Genomic DNA, 17,413 nt, shown 5'->3' on the forward strand with positions numbered 1-17,413 from the left:
ATTCGCATGTATGACGATGTTATTTATGACATCATTAATTGCCCTGAGGATCATCATAAACTGAATAGTTCATTAAGTACATTTTCTGAATGTAACTGGCAATAACTGGCAAATCAGTATTAATTTTCGTAAATCTGTAGTCATTACATTTTCTAACAGCTGCTCCCCTTCTTTTATTGCGAAAGCAATACTGTTGTAGGTTTCGAGCCTTCAGCGTAGCGCGCCCGGTAGCTACGTCTTACCCACATGACGCTGTGACGTCACACCCTACGTGACACTAGGGTGAGAGCTGGGCTACCAACTCAAGCGGTCGGCGCAGTGCGATCGCAGCCGCGGCGCAGCGCGTGACGTCACACCCCACGGGACACAATAGCGAGAGATGGGCTCCCAACTCATGCGGTCGGCGTGGTGCGGTGGAGCCGTGGCTGGTTCATAGAGCTTGGTTAAAGCGGGCTGATGTATATCTGTGGGCTGATGAAGAAGAAAAAGAGAAGAATAAGAACGCTCAGTCACCCGCAGCTAATGCTTTCGCTCAATATTTGGCTCAGCAGCGTTGAACCCTTGTAATTTGTTTCGCCTACTCATCTAATAGCATGTCACTGGAAAGGGTCGTTAATTATAAATATTTGGGAGTTATTTTCAGTTCCAATATATCTTGGTCCAAGCATTTTGATTACATTTGTAGCAATTAGCCCTCATGAAATTAGGATATTTAAGACATACTCTAGCTCCAGCTCCAAGTGAAGGGAAGTTACTGATGTATAAATCATTAATCCGTCCCGTACTAGACTATGCATGCGTTGTATGGAACCTTCACAAACTAACTAATGTTACCAAGATCGAAAGAGTTCAAAAGAAAGCCATTCGTTTCACTTGTCACCAGTATCACCGTGATCTTTCGCCCCCTTTTGCCCTCCTTTAGTTTCAGCTTACTACACTATCAAGTCGCCGGCATTTAGAATCGTTGAAATTCTTGTATTGTATCATTCATGCTCACTATCGACTTTCATCTAACAGTTACATTACTCCAGCCTGCCGTACTACCTCCAGATACTACCGTGAGCCTAATGTTCTCCCCTACTTTGCTCGACATAATTAATTTAGAAACAGCTTCTTCCTTCGTACCATCGCAGCTTGGAATAAGCTTCCTGGCTCACTTCGCTCCCTTCCTTTACAAAATTTTACTGATGCCATCGCACGCTGACTATCCCACAGAGTTAAGTAACCTCTAGCCATTATTAGTGTTGTTGCTTTGTTTAAATTCTGTCTTATTATTGCTCTACTGACTGTATTGTATAATTATTTTATTTGTACCATGCTCACCTCCCACTCCTGCTATAGCTCCGGATGGAGCTGCAGTATGTAAAAATAAATAAATAAAATCTCAGGAACGCTTGATACATTGCCACAGGAGACAGGCAGTCCACTAGTGGCCAGGTAAAATAAATAACCGCTTGGTCCCACTTATAGAAATTAAAGTGCGGCAGATCTGGGCAAAAGGATCTTGGAGACACATGGAGAGGTGGGAGAAAGGAAGAAGCACTACAACACATGCACACATACTTGTAGAAGCAAGGGCCGATGGGAAACTCAAAGCAGCGCAAGACGTCTAAGATTAGCAGCAGCAGAATGTGCAATGAAAGACGATGGCTGTGATGCGATAGAAACTGGCGTTACAGTTGGCCGCAGTCTTAGGAAAGAGTATAACATAAGACGTGGTTCTAAGCACGCATCAGTATGAAATTTCGATTGTATGTCCAGGTGTGCAGATTAAGCTAGGGCTTGTGAAGTGGAAGCTGTGACAGATTTTCTCTTCTTGGGCTCCAAGATTAACTCGGAAGGAGACTGCAGCCATGAAATTAGGAGACGCCTGCTTCTGGGAAAGAGAGCAATGGTTAGCCTTGACCGCCTAGTAAAGAGCAGAGACATTAGTCTGCCAACCAAGATCCGTATAACTCGTGCTATGGTCTTTCCAGTTGTGATGTATGGATGCGAGAGTTGGACTGTGAAAAAGGCTGACCGCCGAAGAATTGACGCATTTGAATTGTGGTGCTGGCGAAGACTCTTGAGAGTTCCTTGGACTGCCAGAAGATCAAATCAGTCGATATTGTCGACCATAAACCCTGACTGCTCATTGGAGGGTCAAATTCTAAAGTTAAAGCTCAGCTACTTTGGTCATCTGATCAGAAGAGAGGAGTCGCTGGAGAAAGATTTGATGTTGGGAAAGGTTGAGGGTCGCCGGAGAAGGGGTAGGCAACGAACGCGATGGTTAGATGGCATCCTCGAGGCACTGCAGATGAAGTTATGTGATGTTAGGAAGATGGTGAGAGACCGGAAAGCGTGGCATGACATGGTCCATAGGGTCACGAAGAGTCGGACACGACTGAACGACTGAACTGAACTGAACTGAACTGTGATGAAGTGTATAATATCTAAATTTGTAATAAATCTGCGACCAGTCTGCGGTGGCAGAATGTAAGGTTATGGAGCGGTTTATAGTCTTCTTGTGGCAGGTGAAGTTTGTGCCACATGCACATGTTGGGCCGAACCAAGTTTAAAGCACGTAGTTGTTATCATGCAGCAAAACTTGCTACTTATTAGCATCCTTTGCAGCAAAGTGTTCCTCATTTACTGCAATTGTGCTTTTTATATGCATGGTTTTATAAACATATAGTTCACTCCGTAAACAGATATTTAGTCATACCTAAAATTTTGGCAATACATGTTAAGCATAAAATTACCATGCGATGTTAATTTTGTAGCCTTAAACTTGCAAATTGCGTAATTGCTTTTGAGCTTGCTCATAACTAACACTGTGTTTCATTTCCATTCTTCCCCTTGTCGAGAAAAGTATGAAATGAAAAATACCCACCTGAATAGCTCTGTAACAGCAATGTGCAAGGGCCACTGAACCGCCGCCAGAAGACAGACATGAAAGAAGATTATACCACTAACGTTCACACTGCATTGCGCAAAAATAAGCACCGAGAGAGCTGTAATGCCCTTTTGAGTTCGGCGACAACGAGCCGAGCAGGGAAGCAGCCACCTCAGACCACGTAGTCACGAGCTCGGAGCCATCCCGAGCTCGGAGTGGTGGATTGGTCATGAACGGTGACAGTGAGACACGACATGAAGCAGCCATCGCAGAATATCCGAAGATGAACGTGGTGTTGTTTGGCCGGTCTTCGACTCCAGTCAACAAGCGGACCGTCGGGAGCGAAAAGGGTTCAAGTGGTTCTGCACGGGCCGATACCACCAAGGCAGCCGCGCTGAGGGACAAGAGGACCGTTTCCGGCTACGTTTCTCGCTCAGTGTGCGGATGGCGCAGATCGTCTCCTTTATCACAGGTGTGCACCCAGGACATCAGCCACTGACAGACACTGGGCTCTTCTTGTGCCGCCATCATTACCGCCACAAAGACTTTCTTCTCACCACGAAGTCCGAACCCCTTCGGGGAGGGGTGGACGGGGGCGTGCTACCAGGAATGAGAGTGCGTGCAAGTGCGCGATATTGCAGTGAAAAGAACACTCCCTCGACTTCGGGCCCGCCCTTCGCCTAGGGAAGACAAACTGCACACAACTGTAGTGTGTTCGGGCGTGAGATCATTCTTGGTTCTTTCCTGATGCGTCTGAAATGTGCATAAACCGAGTCTCGTACCGTCTTCACCCGTCAGCACTACTCCGCTGGGTGGTATGTGCTTCGGCCAAAGGATCGTCAAGCGCGCGGCATCCCACATCTATCAACTTGGTGGCAGCGGTTGGATCGACCATGCGACCTGGTGCTGCCTTTGCGGCTAAGTGCTTGGAGTTTGCTTGAGATTCGCCAGGCTTCAAAGTTTGAGTCAATTAATCTATCCTGCTGGGAATCAATTGAAGTTGTTAAGTGAAACGCGTGGGATAACCTCACGGCAACAGCATAGTAAAAAGCTGAGAGCAGCAGCCATGCATCTTATGAGATGGCCGGAGGCAGATTTGCTGGCGATATGCGAGGCGGTAGTTCACACGAAGAAATCTGATATTTGTATAGCTCTTTTGGAAACTTAGGATGAAGAATCCCAGCCGAAAAAAACTACACAACTGTGTCAAAAATACGACAAAATATTCTGTAGTTCTGTCGTAACCATCAGATTTTTCTGTAGTTCTGCAGTATTTCTCTGTAGTTCTGTAGTTTTTCTGTAGTATATTTCTGTTATCTCTAGTTCTGTAGCACTTTTGTCTTGTAACTACAAAAATTTCTGATGTTACTACACAATGTTCTGTTGTCCAACAGGTTTCCCGTCAAAAACCGCACAGACATTTCGTTGTAACATCAGAAAATTTTCTGTAGTTTTTTCCGACTGGGATTATTAAGCTTTACGTGGTAACTCCTCAAATCTGACTGTAAGAAAAAGAAAGAGCAGAGAAAGGAAAATAGAAGAGAAAGAAAGAGAACGTCGTCTGGAAGCCGAAGAAAAAGCTAGAATGCAGGGTGGCAGCTGAGGAACAACAGGCATGTGAAGCTAGATTTGCGGAGAAGTGGAAAGAAACAGTAGAAGTGCGGCTAATTGGGCGAGTTGGTGATTAATGACAGAATAACAGAAAGGCTAGACGCTGAACTAGACGTGCTTAAGCTCAGACTTGAGATGCAGTGAAGGACAGCTCGGAATGACAGTTATGCGACATCTAAAGACGAAAAAGCGAGAATTTAGAGCGCCAGGAACCAGGGCGACAAAAAGTTAGTCATGACCAGGGGATGGATGGTCACTCAATAAAGAATGCTGCGCAATTGCGGCGTTTCAAAGTTAAAACCAAGTACCAACAGGGCAGGGCGCACTTCGATGCTAGAGTGAAGCGCGATTCGACCTCTGTTCAGCTGAGACCTGCTCTACTTCAGACCGTCGCCGAGTTAGCTAATTAAAAAGCTGCGGATATGAAAATAGCGCCTAATCGCTTTAAATGAAAAATGAAAGCGAGAAAGGTAGATAAATTCGGTAGAGACAAAAGGAACAATTGAATCATCGCTTGGGCAGGATAGAGGACCCAGTTCAAGTGTCCGACGAGAAAGGGGGGAAGTGGAACGCCTCTTCTTAAAGCGAAACGAAGCGACGTGAAACCGTGACCGCGTTGGATAAGCGCGACATGACGAGAGATAAGCTTCTTCCAGCATCCCACCGGCACGGACATAAAAAGGGGAGTGTAGAGGTGCCCGACGGTACAGGCCTCTAACCTAACGTTGAGGATGCTCTTGGAACGTGCACACAAAACAGTATGGAGAAATGCTGGTTTGTGACACATGGGAACCAGGCGAGCTCCTATGCAGTCAGGATAATGTGCAAGCGGCCAGGGACAACACTTAAGGAAGTAAGCTGCATAACTGTAATGTAGGGAGGCATTGTTTGGTCGATACTGCGGTGTTGGCCTTTGGCTGCGAATACAATGAGAGCGTCGTTCGTGAACCGGGAAAGCAGTGCGCGTGGGATACCCAGAGTTGGTTAACGAACACGACGTGCACGCGAGAGGCACGCAGCCGTGAGAAGGGAATAACGCAGCACTGACTAAAAGGAAAGAAAGGCCCTGATCTTGATCTAGCAGTGCTGATGGTCACTGATGAAGGGAAGGGTGGGGTTTTCTTGAAACCCGAAGAAAACATTCGCACTACCTATCAGAAACAAAGGATAGTAGATTCTGATCGTGTGACGCTTGCGGATAGTTGAGACGCTAAGCCCAGTGGTTATTGTCATCTAAGATCACTAAGTTGGCAGATTTAACAACTCCTATCCAATGTGAGACAATCGAGGAATTAAGCAGCACGAGTGCGTCCAATTTGGGCCACACGGATGTTGAAAGCGAGAGGCCAGTGGTAGTTGAGCCACACAGACCAGAACAGCTCATTGTGGAAAACTGTCAAGTAGGTGAGTACAGGTGCCATTGAAATGTGCAGATGCTATCCTTAATAGGTCCAGCCAGTTGATTAAGCAGCGATGATGCTGCGAGAGTAATGAGAAGGCGATTTTAGAGCCGAAGGAAGAGTGCCGTGCTGGCCAAAAGTGTTTTTGTTCGCGAAGCTCACAAGGAACTCTATAGACGTGCGAAATGACACAGAGCGAATGGCGGACGGAGACAGGCCAAGTGTCAAGCTTTGCGTTCGGTCACTGGGACGGCCGCGTTCTACAGCAGTAACAGGGACTCTGGATGCTCAAAACAAACCCTTCCTGCGGGGCGGCTCGGTAACGCGCGGAAGCTGTTTGTGGTCCCAGCCGAAGAAGAAGAAAAGCGCTTTTACCAGCCACGCCAGGCGCGGAGTTCCTAAAAATGCGGAATGACTAATAAGGTGCCATCCTGAAACAAAGGCAGTAAGATCGAAGGTAAAACAGGCTGCTATGACTAGAGGGCAGCACAGAACTCAGAGCAGATTAGAGTGCAACTCAAGAGGTACAAATGCCTAAGCAGGTTTCCCATGCAAGAGAATTGCCCACAGCACGCGTGGAGCTGCGATGTCGAGGGCAGTCAGGAAGGAACTCTTGCAGAGGCCCGACGCGATTGGGGGGGGGGGGGGGGGGGGGGCAAAAGACTCGTTTTGCTTGCGCTTCATTGTTCAACACTTCTTTTCGACTTCATGCACAGAGTAAAAGTATGCATGGCGAGTGTGCAGGGAGCGGGCGGTCATGCAGAGACTTGTCTCGACGCCGTCAAGGCAGAAAGCTGGGCTAGTTGGTGTGTCATCATTAGACTAGCGCATCTAACACGGGCACAGACATAGGAGAAGACAGGACGAGCGCTTAACATCAACTGAGGATTTACTCTCAAAAAAGGCATATGAAAGCACTTCGGTGGCGCATGCGCACACTAGATAAAAACTATACAAGCAAAAACTAATCAAAATATGGCAAGCTGTTTTTAGGTACACTCCTTTTCTGGACATGGCGATTGAAGGCGCTTTGACGCATTTATCACCTTCCCTGCTAATGTGATATGTCTCACATATCTCACGCCCTAACCTTGTGCCTCCCCTACCAAGCACAGACGTGGCATCAAACGCCGGCACGCACCCGCAACGCTTATAACGCTTTTGTAAGTAAATCCTCAGTTGGTGTTTTTCGCTCGTACTTATTCTTCTATATATGTGTCCATGGTAAATGCGCTAGTCTTTTTATTAATGTCTCGACGCCTTTCGTCCCGCCTCGACAGAGGTACAAAGAGACACGCCGCGACCCCGCGGGGCGTGCCTGAAAGAATAATCCATTCGACGGGGCAGGAGTTCTAATTACCCCCGCGTATCATTTCTAAGTAGCTGCTTTTCTTTGCGTATGCTCGTGGATTCGTGGAACGAAATGCTACTTTGTTTTGCGCTAATGCTTTGAGGTCGACCGGACGTTCCGTCGCAGAATGTTGACAGGGCGACTGTACCTTTCAACAGCGAATGCTAGGAGTCAGTTCCGGCAAAGCTACAAAGATTAGTGATAGTCTCAGAAGTGTGCGGAGAGGTCTCGCATTGACGAGAAACCGAAAGAATAAACGCAGTTTGAGGCACAGAGTTGTCCCATGCTAGTTACGTTTTTCGATAATCGTAACCCCCATGTGCACAGACAGCTGGCAACTGCAGAATTGCTTTTTGGACTTTTGCGCGAACGACGGAGGAACACGGATCGGGGACTGCTGCTTTCGAGCCATCTCAATGTCGAGCATTGATGCTTCTTCGGTGAGTGCTTCAAGGTCAACTGGAACGTTCATTTAAAGATTTAGTGAGACTGTTCTGATAATTTTGATTGTATGAGGATGTGAGCTATGTTGATGAAAATTTTAGTTTTGATTTTCGAAGCTCTTGGGACACCCACCCACGTGGAAGCTTACTCTGACTATAAATTTTGGCAAAATTGAGGGGTCAGAATCCAGGAGTTTCATTTGTTTGATTTAGCAGAAAGCCCGGTGGATCTTGTGTGGACTCCGGGTACCTGCGTGTGGGCTTTGCTGCGTGGAAAATGTGACCTATCATTTTCTTTGTGTTGGCTGGCTTTGGGTGTTGCCCACGGAGATACTTTCCTTCAAGTTACGCCGTCAAGTTGTGCGCAAGCCAATCTCTCTTCAGCAAGGAATTGTGACCACTGGCCGATGCAGTCACTTGCTCGGGGTCATCCTACTGAAAGTGGTGGAGCGGTCAAGAACGGCGATGGCGATACGCGACTTGAAGCAGCCATGGCAGAAGAGCCGAAGAGAAACGCGGTGTTGGTTGGCCGGTTACGGCTCCGGTCATCGAGCTGGTCGTCAGGAACAAAAACAAAAAGCCTCAAGGGGCTCCGTAGGGGCGATACCATCAAGGTGGCCATGCGGGCATTCTTCCTTTTGGGTAGGCGGGCGAACGGACAAAGGAACCGTTTCCGGCTACGTTTCTTCCTTCGTGTGCGAACAGCGTGCGTCGGCTCCTTTGACACAGGGGTGCACCCAGGACATCAGCCACCGGCAGACACTGCGCGCTTCTTGTGTCGCCACAAACCCTTCCTCCACACCATGAAGTCCGAACCCCTTTGGGGAGGGGGTGGGGCTGCGTGTCACCAGGAGTGAGATTGTGTGCGCGATATTGCAGTGAACAGGACACTCCCTCGACGTCGGGCCCGCCCTTCGCCCGGGGAAGACGAACCATATAAAACTGTAGTGTGTTCGAGCATGAGATCGTTTTACGTTCTTTTCTGATCCGTGTGCATAAACCCAGTCTTCTTCATCTCTAGATCGCCTCCACTCGTCAGCACTTCCCTCCAGGGTTGCACGCCCGTCGACCAAGGAATCTTCAATTTGGGTTTTCACATTACTGCACATGGGGTACTGCGAAGCAAAGAAACAAAATCGGGATCAAAAGGAAACAGAAAAGGATTATTGACAGACTCACAGATTCAGGTAATGAACGAAAGCAACGAAACTGGCGTTGAGGAAGAGATGATCAAGACCGTACGACCCTTCCTAATGCTATCACATAGATGGCGTTGTGCGCTCAGAAGCAAATAAAAGCAAACAAAATGATTTCGGTGATGGGGCTCATGTGGTGCGCATGACCGAGCCTCCAGTCGCGCCCCTACGTTGCTATGGAGACGCCAGGAACGCTAGATAAGAACTACGACATGTTTCTCACGTACCCTGCGTTGTGTAGTCGGTTGACGCGCTCGGCTGGTGATCGGAGCGGTGGGAGTTTGATTCTCGGTGGTGGATGATTTTTTTCTTGAAGGTTAGAACTCCGCCTATATCCCGCGGAATCTCGCTGATCATGTCTTGCCCACGTGAGATTTTTTACCATGACCCAAGTAAGGCTTACGCCCTACTACAGGCACACAAACGCTTTAAAGCGTTTTTATTGCTTCGTAATGCACCTACGATGGTTTCGCTTAGTGAGGAAAAGCTGATCACAACCTAGAACAGATTGCGAGATTACGAAGCGCCTTTTTTAGAGGTGATGTATCTTTAAAATAACGCGATACATTCGCGTTGCCGGGAGTCACCCTTAGCCTCCTGCGCCGGGAGGGAGCGTTACCTACAGAAATAAAAAATTCAATTTTTCTCGTTCACAAACTTCACAGTCGGTATGTGGCAAAAATGCAACGTAATTTTAAAGCTGCACGTTTAAAATGGCGTGGTTGGTGCGTGTCGGGAAGGAGGAAACATCCTTCAGCTGGGTAAGTTCAGCTGGAGCTTGTCTGAGTAGCAGAGGCTTCTCCTAGAGCTCTGCAGATTGTAACGTGCACTCCACTGGCTCAAAAGGTTGTTGAAACTAAACTGCCTATCATGCTCTGCGTGAAATGCGGCCACGTGACAATTAAGCAAACAAAAATAAACTACTCTACCATCGCGATGGCCGCCAGGAGTAATTTTTTGTTGCATTCTTTCTACGCAGTTTTTATCACAGATATGTTTCTTGATCTATTAAATCGAGTGCAAAATGCTGCCTTGCTGTCACATATATCACGTTTTGAGTGAAACAAGAGAGTGTAATACCCTGATTGTTTCCTTTGCCGAGCATCGTCTTTTACCAACCTGTTGTGGCAGATGGCCCATTTTCAGTCACAAGTGCCCTTATGATGTAGATGGGGCTGGATGCAAGAAACCGAACGCCTTTAGCGAACTGTTTGCCTTGAAATAAACTTCTCATGCCACTTGTTAACAATGGTTAACAATGGTCTCATTGGTTAACAATGCCGGTCCCGAGCTTTCATCAGACCAACTCAGTGAGGTAATGAACTCTTAATTTTCTTCTGTTTTCATCAACGAACCTATTTTAAACATTAGCTGCATGGGACGCAGCCCTCCGCTCGACACACCTGACCGACCAGCAGTCGCTGGTGGCTAGGGCGCCCGGCCGGTGGCAGCGACTGGAGCTCTGGACTGAGAGCCCCACCTGTGTACAAGAGCTGTCAATAAATACGTTTTCTCCTCCTCCTTTAAACACCCCTCTCTTATACGGCTTTCTATTTCACAGACTCCGCCTGTTGCTATCACCTCCGAAGGTGTTTCTAATCTCATTGATAAGCTTAAGGTGCTAAGCGCTCCAGGACCGGATAATATACCGTCTAAGATAATGAAATGCACCAAAGCCCTCTCAAGCTAGATTTTTTAAGATAATGTTCGTGCAATCGAGTAATACCGTCTCAATTCCAGACTACAGGAAGCTGAGTAGGGTAGTTTCAGTTTTTAAGGCGGCTAACCGTTCCAATCCTTCAAACTACCGACCGATTCATTACCATGCGTTGCCTGCAAGTTACTAGAACGCGTATGCTCACAAGTGGCATCTCACCACGAATCCAACTGCTGCTTTTTTCCAACCCAGCACGGCTTCAGCTCGGGTTATTCATGCGATCCCAACTTTTCCTTTTCACTGCCGATCTTAACCTAAATTTGGATTCGTCATAACATACTGTCGGCATATATGTCGACTTTTTGAAAGCTTTCGATCATGTACCCCATCAGTGCCTTTTAGCCAAACTTCCAAAAGTTTCAAGCTTGTGTATTAATCCTCTGATAGTAACACGGATTCTTTTCCTAACCGGTCGCTGTCAATTCACTGCTATCGGGGCTGATATTTCGCCTACAACTGAAATTCTCTCTGGTGTTCCGCAGGGCTCGGTGCTCGGCCCACTTCTGTTCTTAATATTCATAAACGGCCTTCCTACCGGCATTTTATCGTCCATTCGTCTTTTAGCAGATGACTGCGTATTGTAGCGCCGTATAACCGCCAACAATGATTAGCTGTTACTTCAAAATGACCTAAACCAATTGAAGACTCATGTTCCACATGAGTATCCGAGTATGAATACATGCACGTAACACGCGAGCACACTACCCTCAGCTACAGATATTCATTGCACTCACCCAACCTTTCCCAAGTAGAATCATACAAGTATCTTGGAGTTCTTACCACCAGTAAACTCACGGGGTCCGAACACATCACGAAGCTTGAAGCCGAGGCATCAAAATCACTTGAGTTTATCAGACGGGCACCTCTATCTCTCCCCAGTCCCAATGGGCTCTGGCGAAAGGGCAAGGGCGGCGGCTTTGTCCAGCGGTGTCTTGGACTAAGGACTCCACTCATTTAAAGGGTCCTTTTGGGGCCTGCACACTCTCATTTCCTAATTAAATGCTTTCACCACCAATTCCCTCCTTCCGTCCGCAGCTTAGCCTACAAAACTTTCGTCCGAGCTAAGCTAGAATTTGCCTCCCAAATTTGGAACCCACATCAAGCTTACCTAATTGATAATCTCGAAGCCGTTCAAAGCCGCGCAGCCCCTTTTATTTCATCTGACTGTGACACTCATTCCGGCGTCAGCAGCATAAAATTATCTCTCGACGTCGAGCCTTTGGTACAAAGTCGCCCGTTTGCCTCTCTTCACTGCTGTTTTCCTTCATTTCCCTCCTGCTTCCACCCCTCCGAACTTCTCGCTGTCTTTTCAACTCCGTGAACATTATCCGCCTGCACGCATGCAACAAATCATTTCTGCCATTGAAGAATGAATTCATTACCAGAATGCATCGGTACAGAACGCGTTCATGCTGACATCATACCTGAAAACCTGAACTGAATTTCTTTCATCTTCGCGCACTACCTTTTTGCTGTCATTTTGTGAATTTTAACGCCCAACTGTAAGGTTTCTGTAGTGTTTCCTCTTGTGTCCGGCTCTCATATGACTGATAGTGATTGTATGTTAATGACCATTCGGATGACCCCCCCCCCCCCCCCCTTATCTAATACCCTCTTCCAAGCGTCCTTAAGGACTAATAAATGATAATGATGAGTATAGTCTGCGCCGTCGTCTGCAAAGGTGTGTAGTAATACCGTTTGGAGAGCTGCTTTTTACGTGAATCATTCTATAGGCTCTCTATTTTCAGTGAGCGCCCTATTAGCTAATTAATGTAACGTCTGTGTCAATGTGTGGAACTCCAAAGAAACTTGTGCAGTCCGAAGAAGCGCCAGCTGACAGGGCGCCTCTAAGGGCTTCAAAACACACACCGTGCCATATAAAATATAGCTTCGAAATTTCGTTGCATACTTTGTCGCAGTGTTTTTCAAAGCACACGCCAACTGTGTAAAGGCGTACATCTGCCTACATGTGTACATGATAAAACGAGAAAACGTGTTTGGAAAATATCGTTTGCATTGGCATCTCTTATGGATCGCGCTCTCGTCCGGTGCCTCTGGGCGACTCCCACACATACGTACGGCGACGATTTACAAATACATCGAATGGGGGTTTCATGCTTCTGTAATCTGTTCTAGAGTGGCTTGTCTTCATGAAGGGGCGGCACTTTAGGTGCACTGTGAAATAAGAATAATCCTTTTACGACGTTTGGGTGAATGCATAGGCGCCATCCCACACGGGAAGCAAGCGTGGCCGCCACTGCCGCTGATCACAGCACCGATGGGGGCGCGCCTGGCGGTGCCGGTAGTGTGCATCGGCTATCTGAGGGGAAAAGATGATTCTACTTAAGTTGAGGACAACGCAGAGGGCTATGGAAAGAAAAATGGTAGGGATAACGTTACGAGATAGGAAGCGTGCAGAGTGGGTCAGAGAAATACCTCAAGTCACTGACATTCTAATGGAAATTAAGAAGAAAAAATGGGCATGGACAGGACATGTAGCGCGAAGAAAAGATAACCGATGGTCACTTAGTGCAACAAACTGGATTCCAAGGAAGGAAAGCGCAGCAGGCGGCGGCAGAAAATTAGGTGGGCGATTAAGGTTAAGAAGTTCGCAGGCGTCAAGTGGATGCAGCTCGCACAGGACCGAGTTAATTGGAGGATTATGGGAGAGGCCTTCGCCCTGCAGTGGGTATAGTCAGGCTGAGGATGATGATGAGGATCCGTTGGCTGGAAGTGGATGCAAATTTTGGACGCTGCGGTCACCCTGCGCTTCGGCAGAGTAATGCCAGTTGTTTTGAAAGCATGACTGCTGTTGTGGGAGAGGCTGCTGAAGTGCCTTTATTTTTATTCCCTCGCAAGCGTCTCAGCGGAAACGAAAATTATTTTAGTCTATAGGCTCCCTATGGACTTCTGTAATGATGTCTGTAACTATATATGTATGGCCGTACACTCTTTTAGACTTTTATCTGCAAAGTAGGAAGTTGGGCTAGTTGGTAACATCCATCTAAAAGCGGCGCACACAAAACACGAAAACACACACACACAGAGAACAAGCCGGACAAAAGCGCTCTTGTCCGGCCTGTTCTCTCTCTGTTTTCTTGTCCGGCTTGCTCTCTCTCTGTTTTCGTGTTTTATATGCGCCGTTTTAGGGAGACTTGTATCTATAGACTGTCTGTAAATAGTCTATAGACGAAAAAAAAAGAACGTTTTGGATTTCAGTTTATGAATAGCCTAGAGTTTCCTATAGACGCAAATAATTAAGGAGTACAGATTTTACCCTTTAATAATTCATTACAGCAAAGGAACAGGTCTAAAGAATGGGAATAAAGTGTGCGGAGAGTCTGTAAAGGGTCCACGACGATTTTTATAGTGAAATATGTTTCAGCGGCCGATGGAGGGCGCCAACCGGGCGTGGATGCCGCCCGCGCGGGGTTTCCTGCTGCCGCTGGGCACGGGCATCACGTTCGGCTTCGGCTGCGCCTACCTGCTGCTCAGCGTGCTCTCTCTGGACCAGGGCATGGCGCCGTGGCTGGCCTCTCGGAGGCGGCCTACTCTCCCGGCAGGCCCTCATGCTGACCACTGGGAGGACGAGGACCCGCCGGCACCCGACAGGCCGCTCGGCGCACACGGTCCTGACGAAGAGTTCCACCACAGCGGTGAGCAAGAGGCTGCTATTAGCCGAGCGCAGTCACGTGACTTCAAAGCACTCGTGTGCTGTGAATTAGTCGACACGCTTTGGCGCTCTACTTTCCTGGAAGGGGATTGGGTTACATCTTTACACGCCTGGTTCGCGGGCCTTCCTATTACACATTTTTATCGAAATGTTTTTCCCTGCCTGAACACGCAGTTTTAGGACAGTTTCGCCTTCCAAAAGACACGCAGCTTCGGTCTTCACGACAGACACATAAGAAGCGAGTCATGCATGGGGAGCCACTGCTTCCATCTTATGTGTCTCATATAACCAAGCTGGTTAGCTCCAACGACAGATAGCTCCACTGACCCTCATGGCCGAAGTGAAATTTATGACACGAGAAATGGCAGATAGCAAAATCATGCGGCACTTGTTTGAAGCAAAACCTCCGAAAAAGAAATGTTTTGGTTCAGGAGGAACTACCACCCCCTCCGGGAGTGACCCATAGATACGCTCCTGCTGGCGAGAGTTCCCGTAACTTGTTAAAAAAACACTCAAAAGACGGAACACAGAGAAGAGACGATGCACACACAACGACGGAACTAACAACTGTGCTTTATTGAAAAAAAAACAATCTCCCATTAAAGGTAACAGAGCATGCGCAGCTCAGTTATCAAATAATAAACCGTGCTCTAGCGCCTCTGTGTTCCGTCTTTTCACTGTCTTTTTCTTTAAACCTTGTACCAACTGACTTCAGCTCTAGCACCTCGTTCAAATCGGTCGCTCTGCGGACAGCGCCACTCACTCTAGTGGTACGTTTCGCGGAATAAACACATTTTAAGTGGATAGGTACTCCCTCTCCTCCCCCCCCCCCTCAACTCAACAATCCGAGACACCAGAAAAAGAGCAAAGAAAACAAATTAGAGGCTCTCTTAGATGTCTCTTAAGAGGAGAATGACGAAATCCTGCCCTTCATCTCCTATCATCTGCCTCTCATTGTTTGCCTCTTATCGGCGTTCGTTGCAGTGCTACATATTGTTACTGGAATGCATTTAATGTAACTGGTGCTGCGATGGACGGAACTCGGCGCAAATACTTCAGGAGCCGTACAGAATCCACTCTGTCAGCGTAGTCGTTTTTCAGAATACTTCGTCGTCCACGCGTTTCTCGGTCGTCGTCGTTGTCTGTGAGCACACCACTTCGGTCACGCGTTTCCTGGTAACACTATCCCCCTCGGCAAAAGGCAACGTCCCGGTGCGTATTAGGCGTGTGGTGTGGAGGGGGAATTATGCGGCTTGAGGCGGGCCACATGAACGATTTCGGAAGTGGGTGTAGGGGACGGTGACTATGGGCGGAGCGGTGTAATCTCATAGGTGACGTCGGTCACTGGGCGTAGTATACGATAAGGACCTGTGTAATGCGGCAGAAGTTTTTCACACGACCCCACATGACCGCACGAAAGTCAGAGCAACAGCAGAGATCCGGGAGTATAGTGAACATCACGGTGGTGAGCGTCTTAGCGGCGTCTTTAAGCTTCTTGAGAGATGGAGAGCTTGTGACGAGCAATGTGACGAGGAGCATCGGCTCGGGCGATGGTATCGCGGGCATAAATTGGGACGGGGCCAGCGGCGGGAAGCAAAGTGTCAAAGGGCAGTAAGGGGCCTCTTCCAAAGAGAAGATAGAATGGAGAGTACCCAGCAGAGTCATGGCGCGAAGAGTTATATGCAAAAGTAACAAATCGCAGACTAATGTCCCAGTCGCAATGGCTGTCGGATACATACATGGCGAGCATGTCGGTGAGTGTGCGTTTAAAACGTTCCGTAATGCTGTTCTTCTGAGGGTGATACGCCGTAGTGAACTTGTGCTGAACGGAGCAAGAACGAAGTATTTTGTCAACAACTCAGGAAAGGGAACAGCGGCCACGGTCGGTAACTAGTTGACGGGGAGCACCATGGTGAAGTATGATGTCGTACAAAAGGAAGTAAGCAACGTCAGCGGCGCAGCTAGTTGGAATAGCGCGAGTGATCACGTACCGCGTCGCATAGTCGGTGGCCACAGCGATCCATTTGTTTCCTGACGAGGACTCCGGGAAGGCCCTAGGAGGTCAAATCCAGAACGAGAAAATGGCTCAGCAATCGGCTGCAGGTGTCCAGGAGGCAGTACAGGAAGTTTCTTCCGGTGTTGACAGCGGTCGCAAGCGGCTGCATAACGTTGGACGGAGCGGTAGAGTCCAGGCCAGAAGAAACGTCAGCGCATGCGGTCGTATGTGTATGAGAGGCCAAGATGGCTAGCTGTAGGGGCGTCGTGCATTTGTTCTAGAACGGCAGAGCGTAGGTGTTGGGGAACGACCAGTAATTGCTCAGCGCCATCAGGTCGCATGTTGCGGCGGTATAGCGTGTTCTCGTGAAGGAAAAACAGGGCGAGGTAAGAGTCACGGCGGCCTGTGTGGAGGCGGTCGATGCGAGAACTGAGGGTTGGGTCCAAGCGCTGTTCGTCGGCAATGTGGGAAAAGTCGGATATAGGTTCGTCGGCAATGTGGGAAAAGTCGGATATAGAGAAGACACAGGGGTCCGACTCATGGTCTGTAGGGGTAGGGGGATCGACAGGATAACGGGACAGACAGTCTGCATCCTGGGGGAGCCGGTCGGATTTGTGTACAACGGAAAAGGTATACTCCTGCAAGCGCAGTGCCCAGCGGCCGAAGCGGCCTGCAGGATCCTTGAGGGAAGAGAGCCAACATAAGGCATGGTGGTCGGTAACAATAGTGACGGGTCGGTCAAACAAGCAGGGTCGGAATTTCCCAATGACCCAAACGAGAGTCAAGCACTCCCATTCCGTAATAGAATAGTTCTGTTCCGCTGAAGAAAGGAGACGACTGGCGTAGGCAATCACGCATTGTTGGCCGCGTTGTCGCTGTGCAAGAATGGCACTAATCCCGTGGCCACTGGCGTCGGTGTGAAGTTCCGTCGGGGCAGACGGGTTGAAATGGGCCGACACAAGAGGATTGGTGAGAACAGCGATGAGGGCAGAGAATGCGTTAGCCTGCTCTGGTCCCCAAGAGAAAATACGGGAGAAAAGTAAGCGCAAAGCAGACGAACACAAGGGAGGAGACAGGGCAACGCACTACCTGCTGACTATTTTGAAGAAAGGTAATATTTCTAAACAGCTTTTCCACGAGTACAGGAAGCT

General features: G+C 48.3%; 1 protein-coding gene across 11 annotated transcripts in view; it reads left to right on the forward strand.

The window, feature by feature from the left end:
* LOC146201241 (glycoprotein-N-acetylgalactosamine 3-beta-galactosyltransferase 1-like) overlaps positions 1-17,413 on the forward strand; it is a 201,685-nt gene that overhangs the window by 149,926 nt on the left and 34,346 nt on the right. For 5 of the 11 annotated variants that reach the window (XM_084595722.1, XM_084595725.1, XM_084595721.1 and 2 more), the window contains one exon: positions 13,964-14,249. In XM_084595722.1, the coding sequence (XP_084451848.1) occupies positions 13,970-14,249 (280 nt within the window). In that variant the 5' untranslated portion in view covers positions 13,964-13,969. Of the gene's footprint in view, positions 1-7,545; positions 7,678-13,963; positions 14,250-17,413 lie in introns of those variants that run through there. The other 6 variants (XM_084595730.1, XM_084595720.1, XM_084595729.1 and 3 more) reach the window with 2 other exon arrangements.

This window comes from Amblyomma maculatum, chromosome 2 (genome assembly GCF_055883805.1).
Source record: "Amblyomma maculatum isolate TAMU_Amacu chromosome 2, ASM5588380v1, whole genome shotgun sequence".
Taxonomy (NCBI): Eukaryota; Metazoa; Arthropoda; class Arachnida; order Ixodida; family Ixodidae; genus Amblyomma; species Amblyomma maculatum.